At 36.9% G+C, this 23,021-nt stretch overlaps 1 protein-coding gene across 2 annotated transcripts; it reads right to left on the bottom strand.

Annotated features, from left to right (window-relative positions):
* Nucleotides 1–3: 3 nt before the first annotated feature.
* itgb6 (integrin, beta 6) lies at nt 4–21,172 on the bottom strand. Of its 2 annotated transcripts, XM_030130963.1 has the most exons (16): nt 20,953–21,172; nt 16,720–16,789; nt 16,304–16,383; nt 15,217–15,415; nt 14,873–15,119; nt 14,599–14,764; nt 13,696–13,857; nt 13,511–13,606; nt 13,078–13,167; nt 11,324–11,458; nt 7,872–8,289; nt 7,564–7,786; nt 6,988–7,082; nt 1,078–1,194; nt 818–984; nt 4–695 (listed from the first exon to the last, which is right to left on the bottom strand). In XM_030130963.1, exons 2-16 carry the CDS (start codon nt 16,772–16,774, stop codon nt 597–599), a joined length of 2,349 nt encoding a protein of 782 aa, XP_029986823.1. In that variant the 5' UTR covers nt 16,775–16,789; nt 20,953–21,172; the 3' UTR covers nt 4–596. The 2 variants fall into 2 exon arrangements, with proteins under 2 accessions (XP_029986823.1, XP_029986822.1); XM_030130962.1 differs by lacking the exon at nt 20,953–21,172 and having other exon boundaries at nt 16,720–16,928.
* Between the last annotated feature and the right edge of the window lie 1,849 nt (nt 21,173–23,021).

Raw genomic sequence — 23,021 nt, forward strand, 5'->3', positions numbered from 1 at the left:
AAGGTCAATATATAACTTTATTTATGTGCCACCCTACTAAAAATAAGTCAGTTATTAAAATCCAAGGCACAGCCTTGCTTCATAATAAAACAACAAACACGACACTTAAAAAAATCATAATCATTTTATATATTTACATTCATTAGAATAAAACAAAATAACAAGGTTTTGTTCAGTAGTAGACCACTTGTAGTGACTCCTCCTTTCCCTGTTGCATGTTACAGTAGCATCAATGTCTTGTAAAAATTCGCAGAATCATGCAACAGGAACGTGCAGTGTTCAACAGTGCAAATGTACCACAGGTTTAAGCACACAGTGCACTTCAACAGCAGCAAATTCGTCATGTAGTGTCTGTCTTTTCACAGTGTCGACTACTGTGTTATTTCATCTCTGAACCCGACATAGAATCATACAATAAACACATTTTTGTCAATTTACTGTCTCTCTCTCTCTCTCTCTCTCTCTCTCACACACACACACACACACACACACACACACACACACACACACACACACACACACACACACACACACACACACACACACACACATTTAAGTGCACTCAGATGGTGGTTTGCATTGCCTCCATGTTGCCATCAGTAGTGATCCATAGTTATAATCTTTTCTCTCTGTGTGTTTTTATAAGTTACATTTTTGAATGTAGATGTTGAACTCCTGAACAGAGGGTTGGTCCCCTGCAGACAGAAACACATAGAACAAGTTTAGAGGAGTTACATAGAACATTTATAATATCATGACTGAAAACATTAAGATATTTCAGAAAGTTTCATGTGGAGAAATCAGCCCCTGGTCTTACCGACTGCCATTTTGCCTTTGCCCTCTCAGCCTCAAACTTGGCCACCTCTTTACGGTCGTGGACTGACACCAGCACCTTCCACACGGCCAGCAGGATCAGGCCAATGCACACCACAGAGAGGGACACCCCTAGGATAATCATGGGGATATTGGGAGGCTCGGGGCAGCCTATGAGAGGACAGAGAGGATGAGAAACACAGATCCTACATCGTAAGTCTTCATCATAAGTTTTTTTCTTATCTAAGTTGTTCCACAGCTTACCGTACATCTGGAGGTTGTAAGCAGTGGTCCCCGCCTCACTTCCTACCACATTAAATGAGATCCGGCACTCATTCTCTGTCATCAGCGTGCATTGCATAGAAAGGCTCTTGTCATAATCTGAAAGGAAATGTGAACATACATATCTATAATGAAAGGATAAAGGCATGAATCCATCATATATCATCTTCCCTCTCGACATTGTGCTGAGAATGTAAAAGGATATACTCTCCTCTGTTGCGCTGTCAGTATGATTTCCATATCAAAGACTGCAATCTGGTGTGTGTATGTGTGTGTGTAGGCCACACCATTGTATTTTACATCTGAAGCCTGAAAATCCTCTGTGATAATCAGATATACCTCTCAGCTTGCACAAGTATAGCAGGTTTAAATAATCTCCTCTATAAAGAAAGTTGAGGTCTTTTGGCTATTCACATGCACCACAAAAGCTCTTCCTGTACGACAAGGTAAATAATATGTTCCCTATTGTCCAGTCCTGGCTCAATGAACATGGATGGTGTTGTGTTAGAGAGGGGAGGGGGTTACAGGCTTCAGAGAGATACCCGAGTCCATGCAGGTCAGCATTCCTTCAAATCTTTGACCCATGGGGAAACTTAGCATGGCCTTATGTTGATACCGCTACCGAAAACACTGAGCTGAGAAAACCGACTCCGGCCACGACAGGCATTTACATGTCACGTAGATGGAGCTGATCTACATTAATTAACAGATAAATCATCTTGAACTCCACCCGTCTTTCTTTTTTTTTTTTTCTCAATATATTTATTAACACTTTTTTTTTTTATATACACACATAAACTTGTAGATATAAACACATGTAGACCTATACCTTACAAACAAAGGCACCTGCAACATTACAAGTGTTACAAGTAAACACACACATACACAAAAAAAAAAAAAAAAAAATACAAATAAACAATACACATCACAAACTTCTCAGTCATAAACATTTGTACATAATTTAATGCCCTGTTACAATTACAGGTATTTGAACTCATTAACCCTGTTGTAAGGTTTACACAACTGAATATTTATTCCTCCTCATTGTCATTTGCTAAATCAACATTTTTAACAAATATCTTAAAAGGTTCCCATATTTTTTCAAACATATCCTGCCTACCTTTTTGTATGTACGTCAGTCTCTCCAAAGGAAAAGTTGTCAACATTTGCTTCACCCAGTACACAATACTTGGCCCGCTGGTCTTTTTCCAAAACATTGCAATGGATCTTTTGGCATGTAAAAGACACATATCTATTAATATTTGTTCTTTTCTTGAAATAAGATTTTTAAGATCTATTGTCCAAAAATAAGTTCTTATATCTCCTGAAAAGTTACTCTTTAAGTTATTATGTCGTATTTTAAGTGTGATGAGATATTTTGACTTGAAATGAGAAAAATACACTTGGTAAGATTTTGATTTTTGCAGTGAACTTTTTTAAAACCGGATCCCAAAGTGCATAAATTTGAAAACGCCGGTTTTGTGACTTCGTCTGGACGACCAAACTACAACTTTTCCAAAACAATAATGTCATAGCCTCTCCTCTCTAACCTTTCACCCCGGAAGCGAGACGTCACTTCACAACAACAACAACAAGTGCTGGTGCTATAACAGCTATTGAGCTTATTGGAAATATTGAATCAAAATCTTCCGCTACTCTTTCATTACAATGAGCAACAAACAACCATAGGAACAATATTCACTACATGCTCTTGGATCTACCATGGAGAGGGGCAACCAGTAGGGACCAGCCCCAGTAGACCCAAGTAAGCTGTATGCGCATGCTCCACGTCTTCTCCGTTTTTAGCGAGAGCATTACAACACCACATACAGGCCTTGCATTTGCACTACATCAATTTCAGTGGTTTTCAGTGGTTTCATGTGGACGCAGATATTTCCTGAAATGAGTCAGTGTTTACGGAGCACTTTTTTGAAAACAGAAAAGAAAAAGATCAGATCGGAAAAGATGTGGTTTCGTGTGGACATGGCCTCAGATCTCACTGCTCAGACAGCTTTGCACATGATGTTTTTTCATTTACCTTTGAGAGTTTGCACAATTACCCATATGTTGCACATTTATGTAAATATATATTTTTCTCATAGTAACAGTAGTTTATATTTTTTGTGTTTTTTTAGTCTTTTTCTTTTGCATGCCTTTTTTAAATGCCACTTTGTTTTGATTGTTGTAATTTCCTAGTTAAATTATTACATTTCGAATTTTATACCTATACTTTTATACTTCTCTTAAATTCTTGTGGCATTCAGTGTGGATGGCAAAGTAAGATTTTCGTTGTACAGGGAAACCTGTTTCTTTACAGTACACATGACAATAAACAATTTGAATCTTTGAAAAGTAGGCCAGACCAGTAACATAACAGTTAAAAAAATAAAATTACACTATGAAAGTGTTTACATCTACAAAGGTTCCTTAAAAATAAGAACAACCTGAAATTTCTAAAGAAAAATAAGTGTAATTTTAACAATATTATGCCCCAGTTGACACACGTGCATTACATCTAACAGATTACAATGGATTTACAAAGACATAAAACATTTAGTAGCAGGCAGAATAAAAAATAAAAAAGCACTTACTTCTCTTAAGACATTTCAGGTTGTTCATATTTGTTCAGGTTATTCATATTTTGTGTGAAAGGATAGTTTGTAAATGTCAGCATTTTTATACTTTTTACATTAAAACAAAACAGACAAATTTGGAGTCGTCATTATTTACAGGTTATTATGATAGTATTTTACTAGTCTGACCCACTTTAGATCATATTGGTCTGTATGTGGAATATGAACTAAAAAGATTTTAACAAACCTGACTGTTAATATCTTCAGTCTAATTTTTCAAACATTCATCTCACTGGCTGGTTTGACCGTATATTTGACACCTGTGTTTTAGGCTCTTAAATAAGATTCAGGAAATGTATCACATGTTTAGTCACTGTACATGACCGTTTACCCTCCAGGCATCAACAGATTTATATTCCAGCCGGACGAGAAAGTACACTTGCACAGACTTGATAATAATAACTTGTTTTGTCATTGTATCTTATTACACACGGGTATGGAGTTGATAGTGTTGTAAAAATTCTGGTATTTCCCTTAAGACGCTCTGACATACATGTTTGCTTGTCAATGTGCATTTTATCCTTCAGCTGCTGTGTGTTATCACAACAAGCAATAAGTGCTGTAGCTGTACCAGCAGGAATCTAATAATATCACCCTCTGTAAAAGATACACACCAGTACGTTGTATGGTCATGTATTATTGATTATGTTAATATGGTTATTATTGGTTATCATGTCATGTCAAGTAAAATTATGCAAAATCACTGGTGTTTTTTAACTTGTCTATTATGTTTTAGTTGGAACTACTGGATCCATATACTGCTATATGTGGTTATTCTCCTTTTTGTATAAAACTAAAAAATCTAATTTATGTGAATTTAATGTATAAATTCCCCAGTAATAATTGTTAAAAGTGCTCTGTCCATACTTAGATACATAGTCCAATCCAATCCAATCTAATCCAACTTTATTTGTAAAGCACTTTAAAACAACTGCAGTGGACCAAAGTGCTGTACAGAAGAAAAATTAAAACCAAAATAGAAGTATAAAATACAGAATAGATTTAAAGACATAGAAACTGTACAAAAACAAACCAAAAAAAAGTGCTATACAGAAGAATAAATAAAACCCAAATAAAAAGAATAAAATACAAGAATAGATTAAAAGCTATACAATTAAAAACAACAATATAAATAAAATAAACAAATAAATAGAATAGATAAATAAGAACAACAAACCACTACCAAATAAAAAATATAGAATGAAGATAATACCTTCAGACATCTCACATGATTTCAAAAGCCAAGGAGAAAAAATGAGTTTTAAGAAGGGCTTTAAAAACAGACAGAGAAGAGGCCTGTCTGATATGGAGAGGCAGATCATTCCATAGTTAGTGTTAAATTATTGGAAAATATCTATTCACCCAGTCCTGTGCCTGAGGATGAACTTTTTAATATCTCACATCTTACCAAGAGTTCATTATTTGTAAATGATAGCTCCATCAGTTTTTAATCAATACAGGTTTTTTTTCTTCTTATATTCAGTTACCCTTTGTTAATATTTTCTCTGTGCTAATAATACAGTTTCTAAATGATTGCAACCCATTAATAAAAACTCAGTAAGTACATTTTGGTGATTAAGCTCTATATGATATCCCCCTGACTCCAATTCACCCACTCACAAACTTAGATTTGCACTCTGCAGACAACTCAGACTAATATGCACTACAATAATACATACATAAACATATATATATATATATATATATATATATATATATATATATATATATATATATATATATATATATATATATGTGTGTGTGTTTTGTTTTTGTTTTTTTTTTCCCCAACTATATTTATTGAACATTTTCAATGAACACGACAGACATATCAATTCGTAACAGTCAATGCACAATCAAGAATGACATATCTGACCGTCAACACCCATCCCACCTCACCCACCCAACCCACAGGCCAAAAAAAAAAAAAATCAATCGATCAATAAATAAATTTTTAAAAATAAGGAAAAATATAAAAGAAAATCAAAACCAGAAACCATAAATAATGATAAAGGAACTCAAATCGTAAAAGTAAAAAGGTAGTATAGTACACAGAAATAAGAGAAGAAAGGAAAACACTACACATAATTTCTCATTCCCTCCCTTCCTCTCTTTCTCAGTGATGTTTAATCTATATTCTGCAGAAAATTTAAAGAATTGAAATACCGTAAAAATGGATCCCAAGTGGTATGAAATGATTTAACTGAGCCTCTAAGAGAAAATCTCAACTTTTCAACCTTAAGATTGTAAAGCACCTGACGTACCCACCGGACATGTGAAGGGGGATGGGAGACCTTCCAATTAAGCAGAATCAACCATAAACATATATTTTTAATAGACCAGATCCCTGTACACATCCACTCACTATATAAAACCTCCAATTTGCATTCTGTACATATTACAATATAAATCCACTGTAAATCTCAACCCATTGTTGTCCTTGTCTCTAGTCGAATGCTTGTTTATATTCGGTCTATGTTTAATTGTGATCGCGTTCATATTAAAATTACACATCGTGAGCAAAGAAAAGCCAAAGCCAAATTCCTTGGATGTGTTCACATACTTGGCCAATAAAGCTGATTCTGATACTGATATTTCATTTTCCTTCCTTGTCAACACAAAAACTGTGATCTATAAAGCATGACAAAATCAATAACAAATTTGATACCTCTCAGAATAATAATTAACCCTTTCATGCACGAATTATGAGAACCGTAATCAAAATTTTTTTCCTGAGTGTTTTTATTCCTCTCTAGGCATGAAAAAAACAATGCGATTGAAAATTTTCTTCTGAAAAATAAATTTAAAAAATAAATAAATAAAATAAAAATACTGAAAAAAAAATTAAAAATACATTAAAAAAAAATAATAATGAAAAACATTTTTTATGAACCTATTTTTCATGAAGTTGCAAAAATGTCCACTCAGCTGGACACCACACGTTTAATTTTTGATGCACGGAAACATGTATTTACTGATAAATTGTGTGAAAATTATGGGGAGGGCTTGTGATTCTGGGGGTTTATGCTCAGGAGAGATCTACATAATGTTACCAATTCATGCCAGAAAAGATATGTGGTGTCTTAAAACTTTAATAAAGATATGTGTAAAACAAAAAAAAAAAAAAAACCAACAAAAAGAACAACAAAATCCATGAATACACAAGAGAACAGCTGGAGAATAGCTGTCCACTGGAGTGACCAGTATGCATGACAGGGTTAACTAGTGCTGGGGATGCTAAAATGTGAGAGTTATTTACCTGCTGATTTGTTGATAGAAATTTTAGGGGCGTCACACCTTTGAACACACAACTCAGCATCGTCCCATTCTTGCAGATGGCACTCTACACAGGACCTGGTGTTAAAATAAGCAGAAAGAACGTAAAGGTTAGTTTTACCCTGGAGATAGAACGGCTCCTCTGGGGAGGTTTAATGAAGTTCCGATCTCTGATACAGCGAGTACAGACGAATCAGAGTCTTAGACACTTATCAGAGTTTTCCCAAGGCTTCTCTCACTCTGTGCCACCGTCTACCACATAACAGTGGTTTCGAATGGCACTCGTCCTGACAGCTGCTTTATATTGGAGAAAGGAAATCTCTTAGTGCTGTGTTGGGGACATTAGTTGTCTTTTGATGTCACTTGGAAGGTGCAGACACATGTGAACAAGGGGACGAGAACATGATACGCTTGTACTTAAAAGAACAGACAGATCATGTGGCATAAAGAGACAACATCTTATATCTTTCAGGTAAAGGAACGAAGTAAAGTCGACAAAAACATCTACATTACACCCTTATTAACCTCTTTTGAGATAATGGCATGAGAGTGTTCTCACCTTGCAGAGCTACAGGCGTCTCCACACGTTGGACACTTCTCACACTTGTCCCCAGATGCTCCGGGTACAGAGCAGACACACTGGCCACACTCGCACTTCCCTCGTCCGCTACACAGAGTGCCGTCTTCTGCCATACACGCCTCTGTGCTGGCGCTACAGTTACAATATTCCCCGGTCCAGCCGCTGTGACAGTGACACTCCCCGCAGTCACACACACCGTGGCCTGCAAATGTATTCAGAAAACCACTGACGCATCAGTCACGCCACATAAACACTTGAATATGCAACGTTAAAATGTGGTTAATTACCTCCACAGAGCTCCCCACGGAAGCGAACACAAGAGTAATTGTCACATTGGCAGTAAGGTCCGTAAATGAGGCCAAAGCTGGATGTATGACACACACACTGTCCGCAGTAACACTGGCCCTGACCGCTGCATATCTCTGCCTCATCACTGGCGAAGCAGTTACTCAACAAAGCGCTGTCCTCATTGCATTCACATTGAGCTCCCAAGAAACCCGGCTGACACACACACACGCCACACTGGAAAGCCCCCTGACCCTCAGTGCAGAGGCTGCTGTTCGCTTTGGTCGACTGCCTACAGTCACAGGAGCACAGAGACTCCAGTTCCACGTCCAGACTGTCCTGTAAGCCCAACGGTTTAAAGGAGAAACGCCGAACACCCGACAGGCATCCTGGGAGCTCCACAGATACATTGAACACAACCTGAGGAGCGAGAAGATGGAGATACTGTCATTATTCACAGGCTTGGTTCAATAAAAGCAGAAGAAACGACAAGAATAATCTGTTTAAAGTTAATACTGATGGTATGTTAGAAACCCTCTGAGTCACCTGGACAAAACTGTCTAAAAGTGTAGCTTTTGTTTTTTCTGAAGCATTTTGTTCATTATCACCACCAAGAAGGTTATGTTTTCATCAGGGTTTGTTTGTTTGTTTACCTGTTAGCAAGATAACTCAAAAACTTATGGATGGATTTTGATGAAATTTTCAGGAAATGTTGATGCTGGCACAAGGAATAAATGATTATTAAATTTTGGTGGTGATTGGGGGGGGCAGCTGATCTGCCTTGGCAGTGGTCTGTGTTCTCCGAGTGTTTTTCTAGTTTGTTTTGCAATGAAACTGAAAAGACATGGATTAATTAACTATATTTTAGAGCAAATTTATTTATTTATTTACTTACTTACTGCGACACCTGTACAATCCTGCACACTACACTTAACTTTGCACACTGTATTTTTTAATTTTTTAGTCTCTACTGTTTTTAATCATACTGTTATTTATTTATTTATTTATACATATATACTAATGTTGTCTTGTGTCTTTTTTTATTATTATCATGTGGTGCAGAGTAGTAGCCCCACAACAATTTCATTGTAACTTTTGTGCAATGACAATAAAGGCTATTCTATTCTATTCTATTCTATTCTATTCTATTCTATTCTATTCTATTCTACTTATTTATTTGAATTAGATTTTTAAAAAATATTTTCTTCAATTTTTTTAATATATATATTTTTTATATTTCTTAGTTTGAACATCATAACTCCTGTAGTGAACAAACCCTCTCCAACAGCAGCCTCTCTCTCATTTTTTAGGATGTATAATATATTATCTGTTTAATTTCATTTGTTCCTCTTTGTTTTGTAAAGTACTTTTGGATAAACTGTGCTGTATTTTGGGTGATTTATAGATAGAAATTGAAGTTAAATAGAAAAGTCTTTGTGGCGATATCTTCACATGACACAGGAATAACTGATATTCTTTCAAAGCTCGAGAGGCTATGAGAGATTCAAAGGCCCAAACTCATAAAATCACAAAATCTTATTCAGCCATAGCTATGAAGAAACCGACTGACTCAGTGCAGACTAAGATCAGAGGAACTCATTTGTTACCTGTCACCTTCTGTTTTGTTGCGGAAAGCAGCATAAGGTCTAGTTGTCTGAAAAGCTTTTATCATGTACCGTGAAGATCCTCATTTGATTAAGCTGAAGTGCAGAACTAAATGCTTTGTTAGGCTGTGTTTTGCTTTGCCAAGTTGTAGGTAAGTTGAGGATCTGAAATGAGTGCTATGGTTAGAAAGAAACATATAAACATCTAAGTATTGTATGTTTTTGGGTCTTTTCATCTGCTTCTGCTCATAACTTTTTTTGTATTCATTCATTCATTTTCTGAACCTGCTTTATCCTCTCTAAGGTCACGGGGGTCGCAGCTATTTATGGGCGAAGGTGGGGTACACCCTGGACATGTCACCAGTTCATCACAGGGCTGACAAATAGAGACAAACAATCACTCTCACATTCACACCTATGGGCAATTTAGATTAACCGATTAACCCAATGTTTTTCAACCTTGGGGTCGGGACCCCACGTGGGGTCGCCTGGAATTCAAATGGGGTCACCTGAAATTTCTAGTAATTGATAAAAATTAAGAAAAATGTGCTAATAAAAAATATGTGATCACAATCCATAAAAGACATGACAAACTGTGAAGCTGAAACTGCAGCACTGTGGTTCTGTTTATCTGTCAAATGTTCATTGTGGTCAGTTTCAGATGCTGCAGCTCTTTCATAATTCATACTTTGAGTTCTTGTTTGTTCAGTATTAATTGACAGCCTTGTAAATCCAAGCTGGACTGACTGGACATATCCTGACCAAGGAAAATAAAATTCTCATTTTGTGCAGTAATCTACACCTGGATTTACTGCCTCCATCCATAATAATATACATTATATAGACTAAATGTCCTCTAAAATTAACGTTTATTTGCAACATAGTATAGCAAACTATTACATGATCAAAAACAAATTAATTTTAGCAAAAAAATGTCTCCGTTCTGGGGTCACCAGAAATTTGTGATGTTAAAATGGGGTCATGAGCCAAAAACTGTTGACAACAACTGGATTAACCCATCAGTGCATGTCTTTGGATGGTGGGAGAAAGCCAGAGTACCCAGACAGAACCCATGCAAACTCCACACAGAAAGGTCCCACCCCTATCGACTGGTGTTGGAATCAAACCCAGGACCTTCTTGCTGTGAGGCATGAGGGCTATTCACTGCACCACCCCATTTTGTTTTTTAATGTATGCAAATATTATTTTACCAAATTTTACCATAATCTGGAACAGATTAAATATAGAGTTAAAGCAATGCCCAAGCATGAAAGAATTTAAAAAGAGGTACAAAGACACAATTTTTCAGAGGTACAGGGATGAGCGATGGCTTGGGGATCTCTGGGTGTTCTAAAGATGTACAAGTATGTGGTAAGTGTGTGTAAATGTATGTATAGGTGTGTATGTGTATATATGTAGGTGTATATGTGTATATGAATATGCAGTTACATATATGTGTTATTGTATTATGTGTTTATGTAAATCATATTATATGTGTTCATAATAATATAAAGCCAGAAACCAAATTATTTAATAGGAAGTATCAGTCATATTATGGCATAGTGTATAGATATAATTAGACGAGGAAGGTTATTATTGTTATTAATTATATAAGGAGAAGGGGTGGGAGTTTATAAGTTGTACTTCTCACTTCTTTTCGAATATGTAATATATGTCTTATGTTTAAGTGTTTGTTTATTTATTTTCTTCTGTTTGACATTCATGTTTGAAATAAATACATCAATCAATCAATCAATCAATCAATCTTTCCTTACATGTAAATCTGAAGTGTAAATAAATAGTGTTACAGAGAGCGAAAGACAAAACAATCTAAAGTATAATCCACTGACTGTGTCTCCAGGTTTGATGTTGGAGCAGCGTTTCATGTCAGAAAGCACAGTCCCATTGGGGCAAATGGCTGTGAAGGACATCTGCAGCTCCTCTGTGTCTCCAACCACCTCTAGTTCAATCTCCGAACGCAACTCCTGGAAAACAGTACACACACATTTTGTGGCACAGACCTGATACTGATCCAAAAAAAACCTCTTTTATGCTCATGAGGTGGGACCTCAGTGGGTTTAAGCAGGCTTAGACTTTCACTGTGCTGATCTCTAACATGCTGAGATGGGTCAAAACGTTCTATCTCATCCTCTCTTTTTTGTGACTCATCATCCCAGGTGTGCAGCACCTGCGGAAAGAGTGACAGCTAACCTCAGCTAAAGTAAAGACTATGTGTTTGACTGACTAATGAACTCTGTGACGGACTGTCTGGGTGTTTAAAGAGGGTTATTGGTGTGTTTCCTCTAGGCCTACAATTGTACTGTATCCTCTGTGTTGCTAAGGGAGACAAACCTTTATGGGATACACCCTATTGAAGAGGGATTAAGGTGAAGAATGAAAAGGCAAGGTGATTTGGGAGATTTGTTATTTGGTAAATATGTTGTGGGGTACTTAACCCTTTCATGCACGAATTATGAGAACGTTAATCAAGATTTTTTTCCTGAGTGTTTTTATTCCTCTTTAGGCATGAAAAAAGCAATGCGGTTGAAAATTTTCTTATGAAAAATAAATAAATTTTTAAGAAGTAAAAAAAATAAAATACATTTAAAAAAAATAGTAATAATAATAAAAAAAATTCTTAGGAACCTATTTTTCCTGAAGTTGCAAAAATGTCCACTCAGCTGGACACCATGCATTTAATTTTTGAAGCGAAGAAACATGTATTTACTGATAATTGCGTGAAAACTATAACTATTACACTCAGGGCAGATCTACACAATGTTACCAATTCATGTCAGAAACGATATGTAATGTCTTAAAACTTTAATAAAGATATGTGTAAAAAAAAAACCAAAACAACAAAATCCATGAATATACAAGAGAACAGCTGAATAAGTGTCCACTGTAGTGACCAGTATACATGAAAGGGTTAAAGTGGTGAAACTAAACATATATACATTAAATTTTAAAAATCATAACAACTGCAGTATAAATACTAATTAATTGTTTATTGCCATCCTATGGGTGTGTTAACAGGGACTCTCATCTTCAACGTGGCAGATACTAAACGTGACTGATGAAGTAATTAGAGGACTGTGGACTCGCCACCAGGCACAAAGGGGGAGGGAGGGAGGGGGGGAGGGAGGGAGGGAGGGAGGGGGTTCAGACAAAGAAGAAGAGTGAAAGAGCAAGATAGAGAGAGAAATATAGCGAGAGAGTAGGGAAGAAAGAGCGAGTCAGAGTTAGAGGGGGTGAGGAGATCAAACAGCCGGGACAGGCAGAGACTTGCTGTCAAACATGCTGATGCAAAACACCGGTGGCAGAGGAAAAATGTAATAGGAGGAAGAATGAAAGCAAGAAATAAGGAGAAATGAGATGACAAGTTTGAGTCAAATTGGGTGTGACGAGAAAATGCGCAGAGGGTGAAATCATGCATGCTTTACATTCATGGATCTGGTTTTTTTTTTGTTTTTTTTTAATCCAATTACATTATTCTGGTTAAATAAAAAACAAAGATTTACTACTGTTATATCAGCAGATTTTTATGTCGTATTATGTCTTGCTATCTACATTCTAGCAGCACATTGAGATCACAAAGATTTACTTTGTACGCTGTTACTATCAGTTCCAGGATGTTCCGCGAATCTTTCTCCAGGACTCCAACTGTGGCGCCAGGTATGAGATTTGCATAGTTCTATGAGGGAAAAAAAAAAAAAAAAGCAGATTAACAACAAGGTCACTGTTATACATGTTACACTGTTACTGACAGGGCCTGTTTCTGAAAGCAAAGAAGGTCCCAGACAAGACAAGAGGTGAACAGAGGGCTAGTTGTGACAGGTTTGATAAGAACGCAGCTCATCGAATAAATATGCTAACATTTATAAACACAATCCACATGCAAACATCTACATTGGAGTTTTCTAGTGTGCATGTTTTCTTCTGGATATAAATTGATTAGATCGATATATCTGATCTAATCACTTTTTCTCTAAGCAATTCTAGATTTAGATTAGATATATTTCGAAGTACGTACATACCTTATAGTTGTTTTTCTGCTCTTTTGTCACAGCAAATATCAGTAAGATATTGTTGTCCACAATCTTATCAATCAGCTGACCAAGAGTGGGATATTCCTAAACAATGGTGAAATGTCAGCAGTGAATATAATATGAACTGCGCTTATGAAAATGAGAAGTGGGTTTTGCTTCCTCAGTTCGTTTACCTGCACTGTGGACATTGAATATTCATTGTTGATGTTCAGATGACACTGTCCATCATTAGGAATCACAATGCCGGCCATCTTACTGTCCATCCCAAAGTGTGAGTCAGCATCACTGACAAACACCAGTAAACGCATCGAATCGTTCCTCCAGCCGATCTTCTCCTGTTCACAGACACATGAAGTCACTCATTACACTGGTCAACAACAAATTTATTGTTTAAGTTTTTTGAGCTGATTTAGGATCATTTTGGTGCTGAATCCAAAAATCACATTCATTTTGCTCAATCAGGTCAACTTTCTGAACTATGCTACAAATTTTTGCTTACATTTATGGGCATTTTCACATCATATGATACAAAATTCTTTCATATTTCTTGCAATAAACGAGTTCTGAAGATTTTACTTTTGCCAATTTATGATTAATGTTTTTTTTTAATATTACAGGTGAATGAAATGGCTTCGACTAGAAGATCTTGCAAAAATAAGCCTGACGTATTCTGCTACATCTGCAGTGAATACACCATTGTACCTAACAGGAATCCTGTTAGAAAATGATTTTTTTTCTCTTAAAACCTATTTTGGGTGAGAACTATATAAAAAAATCAACTGTTAAAGTCGCAAAAATGTAATCAATTTTGTGAGAAGATCAAATTTTTCAAAATCAAATTAGCAAAAAAACCTGACCTGATTGAGAAAAACAGATGTCATTTTTGGATTTAGCGGTGCAAAATGGTCCTAATTCAGTTGAAAAAACCTAGACAACTTGCAAAAAACATGTTTTTTGTAACCCAGTGTTATCTGTTTCTTATACATCATCCCCAACTGACACGAAACTTCACAGAGAGGCTTATTACAAATGAATATCTAAACACATATTTCTTCAGGTGTAAAACAGAATCATACCCCACAAACGGCCGCCTGCATGACAGCATCAAATCCACATTCGGGCACATCCACATTTGCAGAAACACGCTGTTGTGCAATTATCTCGTTGAACTTGTCAGTGCTGCTCGTCAAAGACAAGACATGTTTATAGCCAAACGCTGGCTGACACGTCGAACCAACCCCGCTGCAATACACCAGAAATTCAAAGTGAGGAGATGAGAAGTGACTTATTTGACTAAGATTCTGCTTAAAACAAAGATGAAATCCGTGTTTTGTGAGAGTCAGTGTATACCTGCACGGATTGGCCAGCTCATCCTCTGTGATTTTTATGAAAGGCAGGACAGGTTTCTCCACAAAAGAGCCAAAGCCCATGCGGAATTTACTAGTGAGGCTGGCCATTTTATTGGACAGAGTGGAGCCCAGGTCCTTGATCATCTCCAGATCATCAAACATGGATGCTGACAGGTCCATCAGGTAGTAGATGTCCACAGGATAGTCCTCTGTGTGTTGAATCTTCACCTGGAAGGTCACAGGGCTGCCTGCACAAAAACAGCAACACCTTACTTCTGTCTGAAAATACAGATCCATGTCACGGAGCTGAAGGATCATATAATCTAGATGGTGCAGTTTGCGTACCTGGCCGTAATTTGAGGGTCATTTTTTGCGGGGAGATCTGAGTGCTGTTATTGTTGCTTGTCTTCTTCCCCAGTGGGTGATCCTGTAGGATTTGCCCACTGGAAACAGGGAATTCCACCAGGTTTCGTGCACATCCTTTTTCTAATAAGGCATCCAGTGTGTCACATCTCTCACTGACTGAAAACCAGTCTGTGAAATTCTAAGATGGGCATAAAACAAAAGCTGTTTACAGACTGGAAACTGACTGTTTATTGCATGCTGTAAAACACAGGTGTCAAAGATATGGCCCGGGGGTTAAATCTGGCCTGCCAAAGGATCCAATCTGGCCCGCGAGATGAATTTACAAAGTGCAAAATGCAAAAATTAGCCTGAAGATATTAACAGTCAAGGGCATCAAACTCAAAAATAACAGCATATTAACCTAGAAATAATGACTTTAAATTTTCTTCTTGGTTTAATGTGAGAAAAATCCTATGATATTACGCTTCTGAATAATGGCAACACCAGTGTTTTCTCTTTGATTTATTGCAAAGAACATTAAATTCATTAAATCCTTTAATAATAAAATGTCAATAACCTGAACAAATATGAACAACCTGAAATGTCTAAAGAAAAATAAGTGCAATTTTAAAAATATTCTGCCTGTTTTGTGCCATGGTAGATCTGATCCATAACGCACATGTATAAATCATAAGTTGAGGCACAATATTGACAAAATTGTACTTATTTTTCCTCCGAAATTTCATTTTTTTCCCCAGTTATTCACATCTTTTTTGTTGTGGATAGAAGTAGTTTCATCATTTAATGTTATTATTTGCACTAAATAATTTGGAGTTGTCATTATTTATAGGCTATTATGCTATTGTTTTATTAGTCCGGCCCACTGGAGATCAAATTGGGTTGAATGTGGCCCTTGAACTAAAATGAGTTTGACACCCCTGCTGTAAAATATCAGTTTTACAACCATAACTAGGTCTCGTATTTGTGTATACAGCTGTTTTTTTTTTTTTTTTAATTTCAGCTTTTTATTAATCCACTTGTATTTCTGAAGGTATTAGGTGCTTTGGGGTCACATGTGCAGACTTACCTCCTGTGTGCACCAGGCACAGGCAGGACTGAGCTGTAGACAGTCATCACAAGTCACAGAGCTGCCAGCTGAACATGATCCTGCAAACACACAAACATGTCAACCTGTTCATGACATTTTCAACAATATCTGCAAAGAAGACAATTTTCTGCTACTTAAAAAACTCTATGTAAGCTTAAGTTTCATTTAGGATCCATACATTTATTATAATATAGTTTAAACTATCTAAAAGGGAGGTTGAAAGGTATTCTACTTGCATGCATTGTGTAAAAAAATAAATATATGGGTCAAATCACAAACGCAGCATCTATAATTCTGTCACAGTGTGTTTGCGTCGCACGTATTAAACGTCTTGCTTTATTTATTTATTTTATTTATTTATTTTTTATTTTTTTGCGGAACAAAAGCCTGCTTACCCTCCACGGCGTTGATCCAGTAGCGGAGCAGCAGGCTCAGCAGTAGAAGCCCCATTAGTCCGTGAGGTTACTGGAACAGATCAGACACAGGAACAACAGCTCAGGTTCTCTCATATTTACAGCAGTCAAACATGTCCAGCCTCATGTGTCCTTTAACTACTGTAGAGCACAGGACCGAGCCGCCGACCCTCTACCTGCATGTGAGTGAAGGAGGAGGAGGAAGAGGAGGAGGAGGAGGAGGAGGAGGAGGAGGAGGAGGGGGAGGAGGACTGCCTTACCTGCGCTGCCTTTTATGTTCACTTCCGTCCAGGTGAGCAACTACACATAAAGCTCCCATTCACACGCTGACCTGCTTTAACACTCTGAAAATGAATCACATTTGTCTGGAAGTTCATATCTTTTGGTCATGTTCAGAACTGACCGGATGGATTATTAATGTTATTTTAACGCATCTATTAAAGGAAGTTAGTCTAACATGACTGTACTGGTCATAATTATGTAATCATCAAATCTGTTTAAAAGCGTTACTTATACTGGAATATAAAACTAAAAAAAAAAAAACAAAACAACATTATACATGGAATTAGGTAGGTTACAACAAAAATACCGTTTTAACCCATGAAGTCCCAGTGCTACTTTTGTGGCACTTCCATTTTTTTTTCTTTCTATATCCTTCTGAGACCCAGCAATGCATTTTTTGTCCTCTGTAGGGGACAAGAGTTTCAACAGTTTTACTAAATAAATAAATAAGTAAACAAGTAAATGAATAAATAAATAAACAAACAAATAACAAAAGATGTTCCTAAAAAAACAACAACAAACAAACAAACAAAAAAAACGTATCTGACAAAACTGCTGTATTATGCTGTTTCCAAACAAGGCATATTAACCCTTTCATGCACGAATTATGAGAACCTTAATCACATTTTCCCCCCTGTGTTTTTAGTCCTCTTTAGGCATGAAAAAAACAATGTGATTGAAATTTTTTTTCTGGAAAAAAAAATTAAAATTAAAATATTTTTTAAAAATTAAAAAAAAAAAAAAATACATAAAAAAAATAATAATGACAAAAAAAAAAAATTCTTATGAACCTATTTTTCATGAAGTTGCAATAATGTCCACTCAGCTGGACACCACACGTTTAATTTTTGATGCACAGAAACATGTAATTACTGATATACTGTGTGGAAACTATGGGGAGGGGTTGTAATTCTGGGGGTTTATGCTCAGGAGAGATCTACATAATGTTACCAATTCATGTCAGAAAAGATATGTAGTGTCTTAAAACTTTAATAAAGATATGTGTGAAAAAAAAAAAAAAAAAAAAAAAAGAACAACAAAATCCATGAATATACAAGAGAACAGCTGTAGAATAGCTGTCCACTGGAGTGACCAGTATGCATGAAGGGGTTAATATAAGCAAGAAAAGCACTCAAAGAGTGCAGACCTCCGCCAAGAGAGATCTGCTCCCCCCCATCACCACCAAAATGTAATGATTTCTTCCTTGTGCCAGTATCAACATTTCCTAAACATTTCATGAAAATCTGTCCATAACTTTTTGAGTTATCTTGCTAACAAACAAACAAACAAACAAACAAACAAACAAACAAACAAACAAACAAACAAACAAACACGCACACAAAGTGATCACAATACCTTCTGGCAGAGGTAAAAAGCCAAAACCTTTACTTTCTTGGGTCTCAGGAGGATATTCAACTTTTTTTTTAAAGAATTTTATCATCATGTATTCTAATGTTATCTTCTGTATTTTGTGTTTTTTCAGTGAACATCAAGTATTTTCCTGTATTTAATTTACTAATCATGTAGCTGTTCATAAAAGCTCAGATTCAAGTCGAGGGTTGTTACATCAAAACCAGACAAAACTGAAGAAAAAGTGACTTTTTCAGCAAGATCTATCATTAACTAAACATAAACCAAGTGTGTCCATCCATTGTTATTGCTCCAACTCCATGGGTTTTACTGGTGAATCAATGCTGTAGAAAATGATGGTGTTTCCACGGTAACTATGGAGCCTCTGATCGTCCAAATGGGTCATATCTGATGACCATGAAAAGATGACAAACTATATTTTACGCTGATTATTTACATGTTTTGATAGGATTGGTGGATTGATGAGCTTTAAACATTTTAGATCAGTAGTTGTTTTTTTATTGTGGGTGGCTGTTTGGGTCTTTATGCGTTAAATGTATTAGAAATTATAATAAATACTGTAGTCTGGTTTTAAAGGAAGTAACACAAACTTAACCTCATGTATTATTGTTTAGTGGTGCCCTGATAAGTATTATTTCACACCCTAAAGTCCAAAAAGTTTGGATGTTGCGTGAAGTGTTTTTTAAATCTCATAAATCCATATTTTAATCACAGTAAGGCATAGAAAACATATCAAAAGTTTCAGCTGAAAAAATGCACAAATTTGAGGGAAAAAAAGCAATTTAGAGGGAAAAATTCCCAGATGAAGTATGTGTGTAGTTGGAACCAGTAAGATTTTTCTATCAGATTGCCTCAGGCTTGTTTCTGGCTGTTTGCATTACGTTGAATACTATTTCTTACAGCAGTCCATTTTTTTCTCTAATTTTTTTAAAGATCATTTTTAGCTAGTGATAGTGGTAATACATATATGAAAAGTTAGGACAGGGGTGACAAAAGGCTATAAAGAAGTGGTGCATTTTTTCCAGCTAAAACGCTTACTACATACACATAACCTATGTTTTCTCTGAGTGAATAAAATATGGGTTGAAGGGATTTGCAAAACATTGCACTCTGTTTATATTTACATTTTTGATGCAGTGTCCCAGCCTTTTTGGTACTGGGGTGTCTTCATCCATAATAATACTGATTTAATAAAACTTCCATGAAGCCTTCATTGTAAAATATTCTGTTTCCAGTAAAGTTAGAATCATTTTGGTTTAAGACGCATCCTTCTTTTTATTCCTATTTATACACATCATAATCACCTTTGACTAAGTGCAATGACTACATACTGAGTCCCATTACACTTCATCTACCAAAATAAACCACACTGACACAATCATTTCATCAGAAAAGGTTCAAGTATTTCATTCCAACTTAAAGGACAGGAGAATCATAACAGACGGGCCCACACCATGAGTAAATAACATGTATATGCACCGCTGTGAGCCAGACACCATAAAAGACAATAAGTTAATATTTAACAAAGAAGGTGACCCGATATGAGTCATTGTCTCATTGGAACTTTTCAGATTGACGATTAACTCACAGCAAAAAAAAAAAAAAAAAAAAAAAACAAGTATGTAGGCCTATCACAAGTTATGAAAAATGTCTGTGTGTGTTCTGAGGGGGAGGAGGGTGGAGCTGCGTAGGTGTTGAACCATTGACAGCTGCAGTGCAAATATCACTGCTTGTCCCAACGCAGAGGAATCTCACAATTCAGCACCACACCCCTCTGCTTCTGAGTAAGTCCCATCTGTCACCCCAAAGCAAACCCCCCTCCACTCCCCCAGAGTAATCCCTCTCACCCCTTACTTTTTCTCCTTTATTTTTTTTTCCTGTCTTAAATAACACCCTCTCCTCAGCGCTCTGTGTTTTAATCCACCTCACCCTGGTAGCTTTCTTGAAGTGTAAAGTCTGGACTCTTTCATTTATACCCGTCATTCCTGTCATTTACCGTCTGTCAGTCTACCTGTGATCCCTCCTCTCCTCTCCTCTCCTCTCCTCTCCTCTCCTCTCCTCTCCTCTCCTCTCCTCTCCTCTCCTCTCCTCTCCTCTCCTCTCCTCTCCTCTCCTCTCCTCTCCTCTCCTCTCCTCTCCTCTCCTCTCCTCTCCTCTCCTCTCCTCTCCTCTCCTCTTCCTCCCCTCTCCTCTCCTCTCCTCTCCTCTCCTCTCCTCTCTGAATATCTGAAGCGATATCACAGTATGATGCAACCAATCACCACTTTTTGTAACGTCGGAGTCTCATTTCAGGTGGTTTCATGTCGTAGGGAGACTCTGATTTGCATGAGTTAGATGCTGAATGTGTAATAAATAGTTATAGTTGCACCAGAATTTTTACACTCAGTAAAAAAACATCTGACAAGAAGCTTACAGAGGAAACATCTTTTATGCATTCCCAGACATGATCAAAATTCATCCCTCTATGAATTGCTCTCTGTAGTCATAGCTGAATCAAAGCTTCTCAAAACAGCAGCACACGTTTGTAAAAGGAGACATTAACCCTGCAATGAGCCCACTCACCTTCAGGGGCGTCCTCTGATAACATGCTGTCCCGCCTGAGTCTGTCCTTCTCGTCATCAAGTGAAAAATGGAGAGAAACGGAGAAGCACCAGGCCAGTACATTCAGTCCTATTGTATCCCAGCAGTCAGAGTAACAGAAAACCTATTGTAACGGCGCCCTTTATGAAGCATGGCGCTAGGGTGACCCTGCTGCCCATGCTCCTTGGCTCATGTGGGCTTGTATGTGTGTGTGCGTCTCAAAGTGGATGAGTGTGTGTGCATACTGGGGTCATGTGTGGGTGTTTGCACAAGCTCCAACTTGCTAGTGTGTGTGTGTGTGTGTGTGTGTGTGTGTGTGTGTATGTGTGTGTGTGTGTGTGATGATAATGAGTGACAGTAACAACTGCTGGCTGTGAGACCTCCACAGGAGCTTTATTAAACAGACCTGAGCGTTGTGTGTTGCGCTCTAGAGGCTGGAATGGGTGTGAACTGCAGCACAACACTCCTGACTCAACGCCTTTGTGATTAGTTTGGATTGTGTGTGCGTGTGTGCGTATGTTTGTTCAAGTTCAATTACTTCCTGCAGTGAACAGGAGGTGGAAGTCGAGGAGAGGAGTGTCACTGTCGTAATCCTGCCTCCTTTACACTGTGGCATGGCTGGAATGCAGGTACACATGTTTATGAGATTGAACTTGAATAATAAAGCACAGGATGACGTTATAAAATAGCGTAAAAAATAAAAAATTACATATAGTAAGTAAGTAAGTAAGTAAGTAAGTAAGTAAGTAAAGCTTTATTTATATAGCACTTTTTAAAACAACATGTTACAAAGTGCTTCACATAAAGGAGTGAAAGAGCAAATCAAATTTTAAGCCAATTTACAGAAACCCAACAGAATCCTCCAGGAGCAAACACTTATGACTGGTGACAGTGGAAGGAAAAACTTCCCTTTAACAGCAGAAACCTGGAGCAGACCCAGACTCCTGAAGGATGGACGTCTGCCTTGACCAGTTGGGGTTAAAGCGAGAAAGTAAAGGAGGAGAAAAGAGAGAGCGATAGAGACAGAGAGAGACTAAATATCACTAAATAATAATACTCGCACCAGATCAAGCTACAGTGTGTACAATCAGTCTGTGAGCAGTGGCAGCACCAAGGGGGTGCATGGGGGGTCAAATGCCCCCCCAGTTACAACTTTGCTCCCCCACCCGAATTTGGGAAAATCTTTGGGAAAATTTGGGCAACGAAGAAATATGAAAAATCCGTCCATGAAAGCGTACATAACACATTTTGATCCACTTATAATACAAGTTAATGTACCTAAGCCTACAGATGTTGTCAGTGATTATATACATGTGCATGTAGTGGAAGCCATTGTATACATACGTTTTGTTTGATTGATTAGCTGGTTAGGCTATTAGTTTTATTTTGTTTTCAACATTTATTAACTTGCATACATTGGCATTGCTGTTTGTTTGCTGCATGTTTTTCTGATGTGTTTAGAGAAATATGTGAAAGTAGATTGTACCTATTAAATAATCAGAACAGAAAGTCTGAGTTGTTCATGCTGTAGTTTTTAACAAATACCTGGAATACATTATTACCTGATTTTACCTAAAATTGCCCTCTATATAATGTGTAATGGATAGGCTATACATTATATATATACATACATATATACATACATATATATATATATATATATATATATATATATATATATATATATATATATATTGCAGCCACTAAAGCGCAAAACGTTAATTTCGCACTATGCGCAAATTTTTTTTGTCCGCCCCCCCCAACATTTTCTTTGCCCTCCAGTTGCCCCCCCCCACTTTTAAAATCCTGGTGCCGCCACTGTCTGTGAGAGTGTACTTTTAACCAAATCCAACAGCATTTGCACTTGTTTATTTAGACGCCATTTATACTCAAGGGGTTTTATGAGCTGTTGAAAATTTAATCCTGTAATTTTCAGATAAATTCACATTTGCCACGTGTTTGGATGATCTGAGAATTACTGCAAGTACAGAATGTGTAAATGAAGACAAGTAGGTGTGAAAAATAAAAGATAAATGTGTTACTTATTTAGC

This window comes from Sphaeramia orbicularis, chromosome 3 (assembly GCF_902148855.1).
Source record: "Sphaeramia orbicularis chromosome 3, fSphaOr1.1, whole genome shotgun sequence".
Classification (NCBI taxonomy): domain Eukaryota; kingdom Metazoa; phylum Chordata; class Actinopteri; order Kurtiformes; family Apogonidae; genus Sphaeramia; species Sphaeramia orbicularis.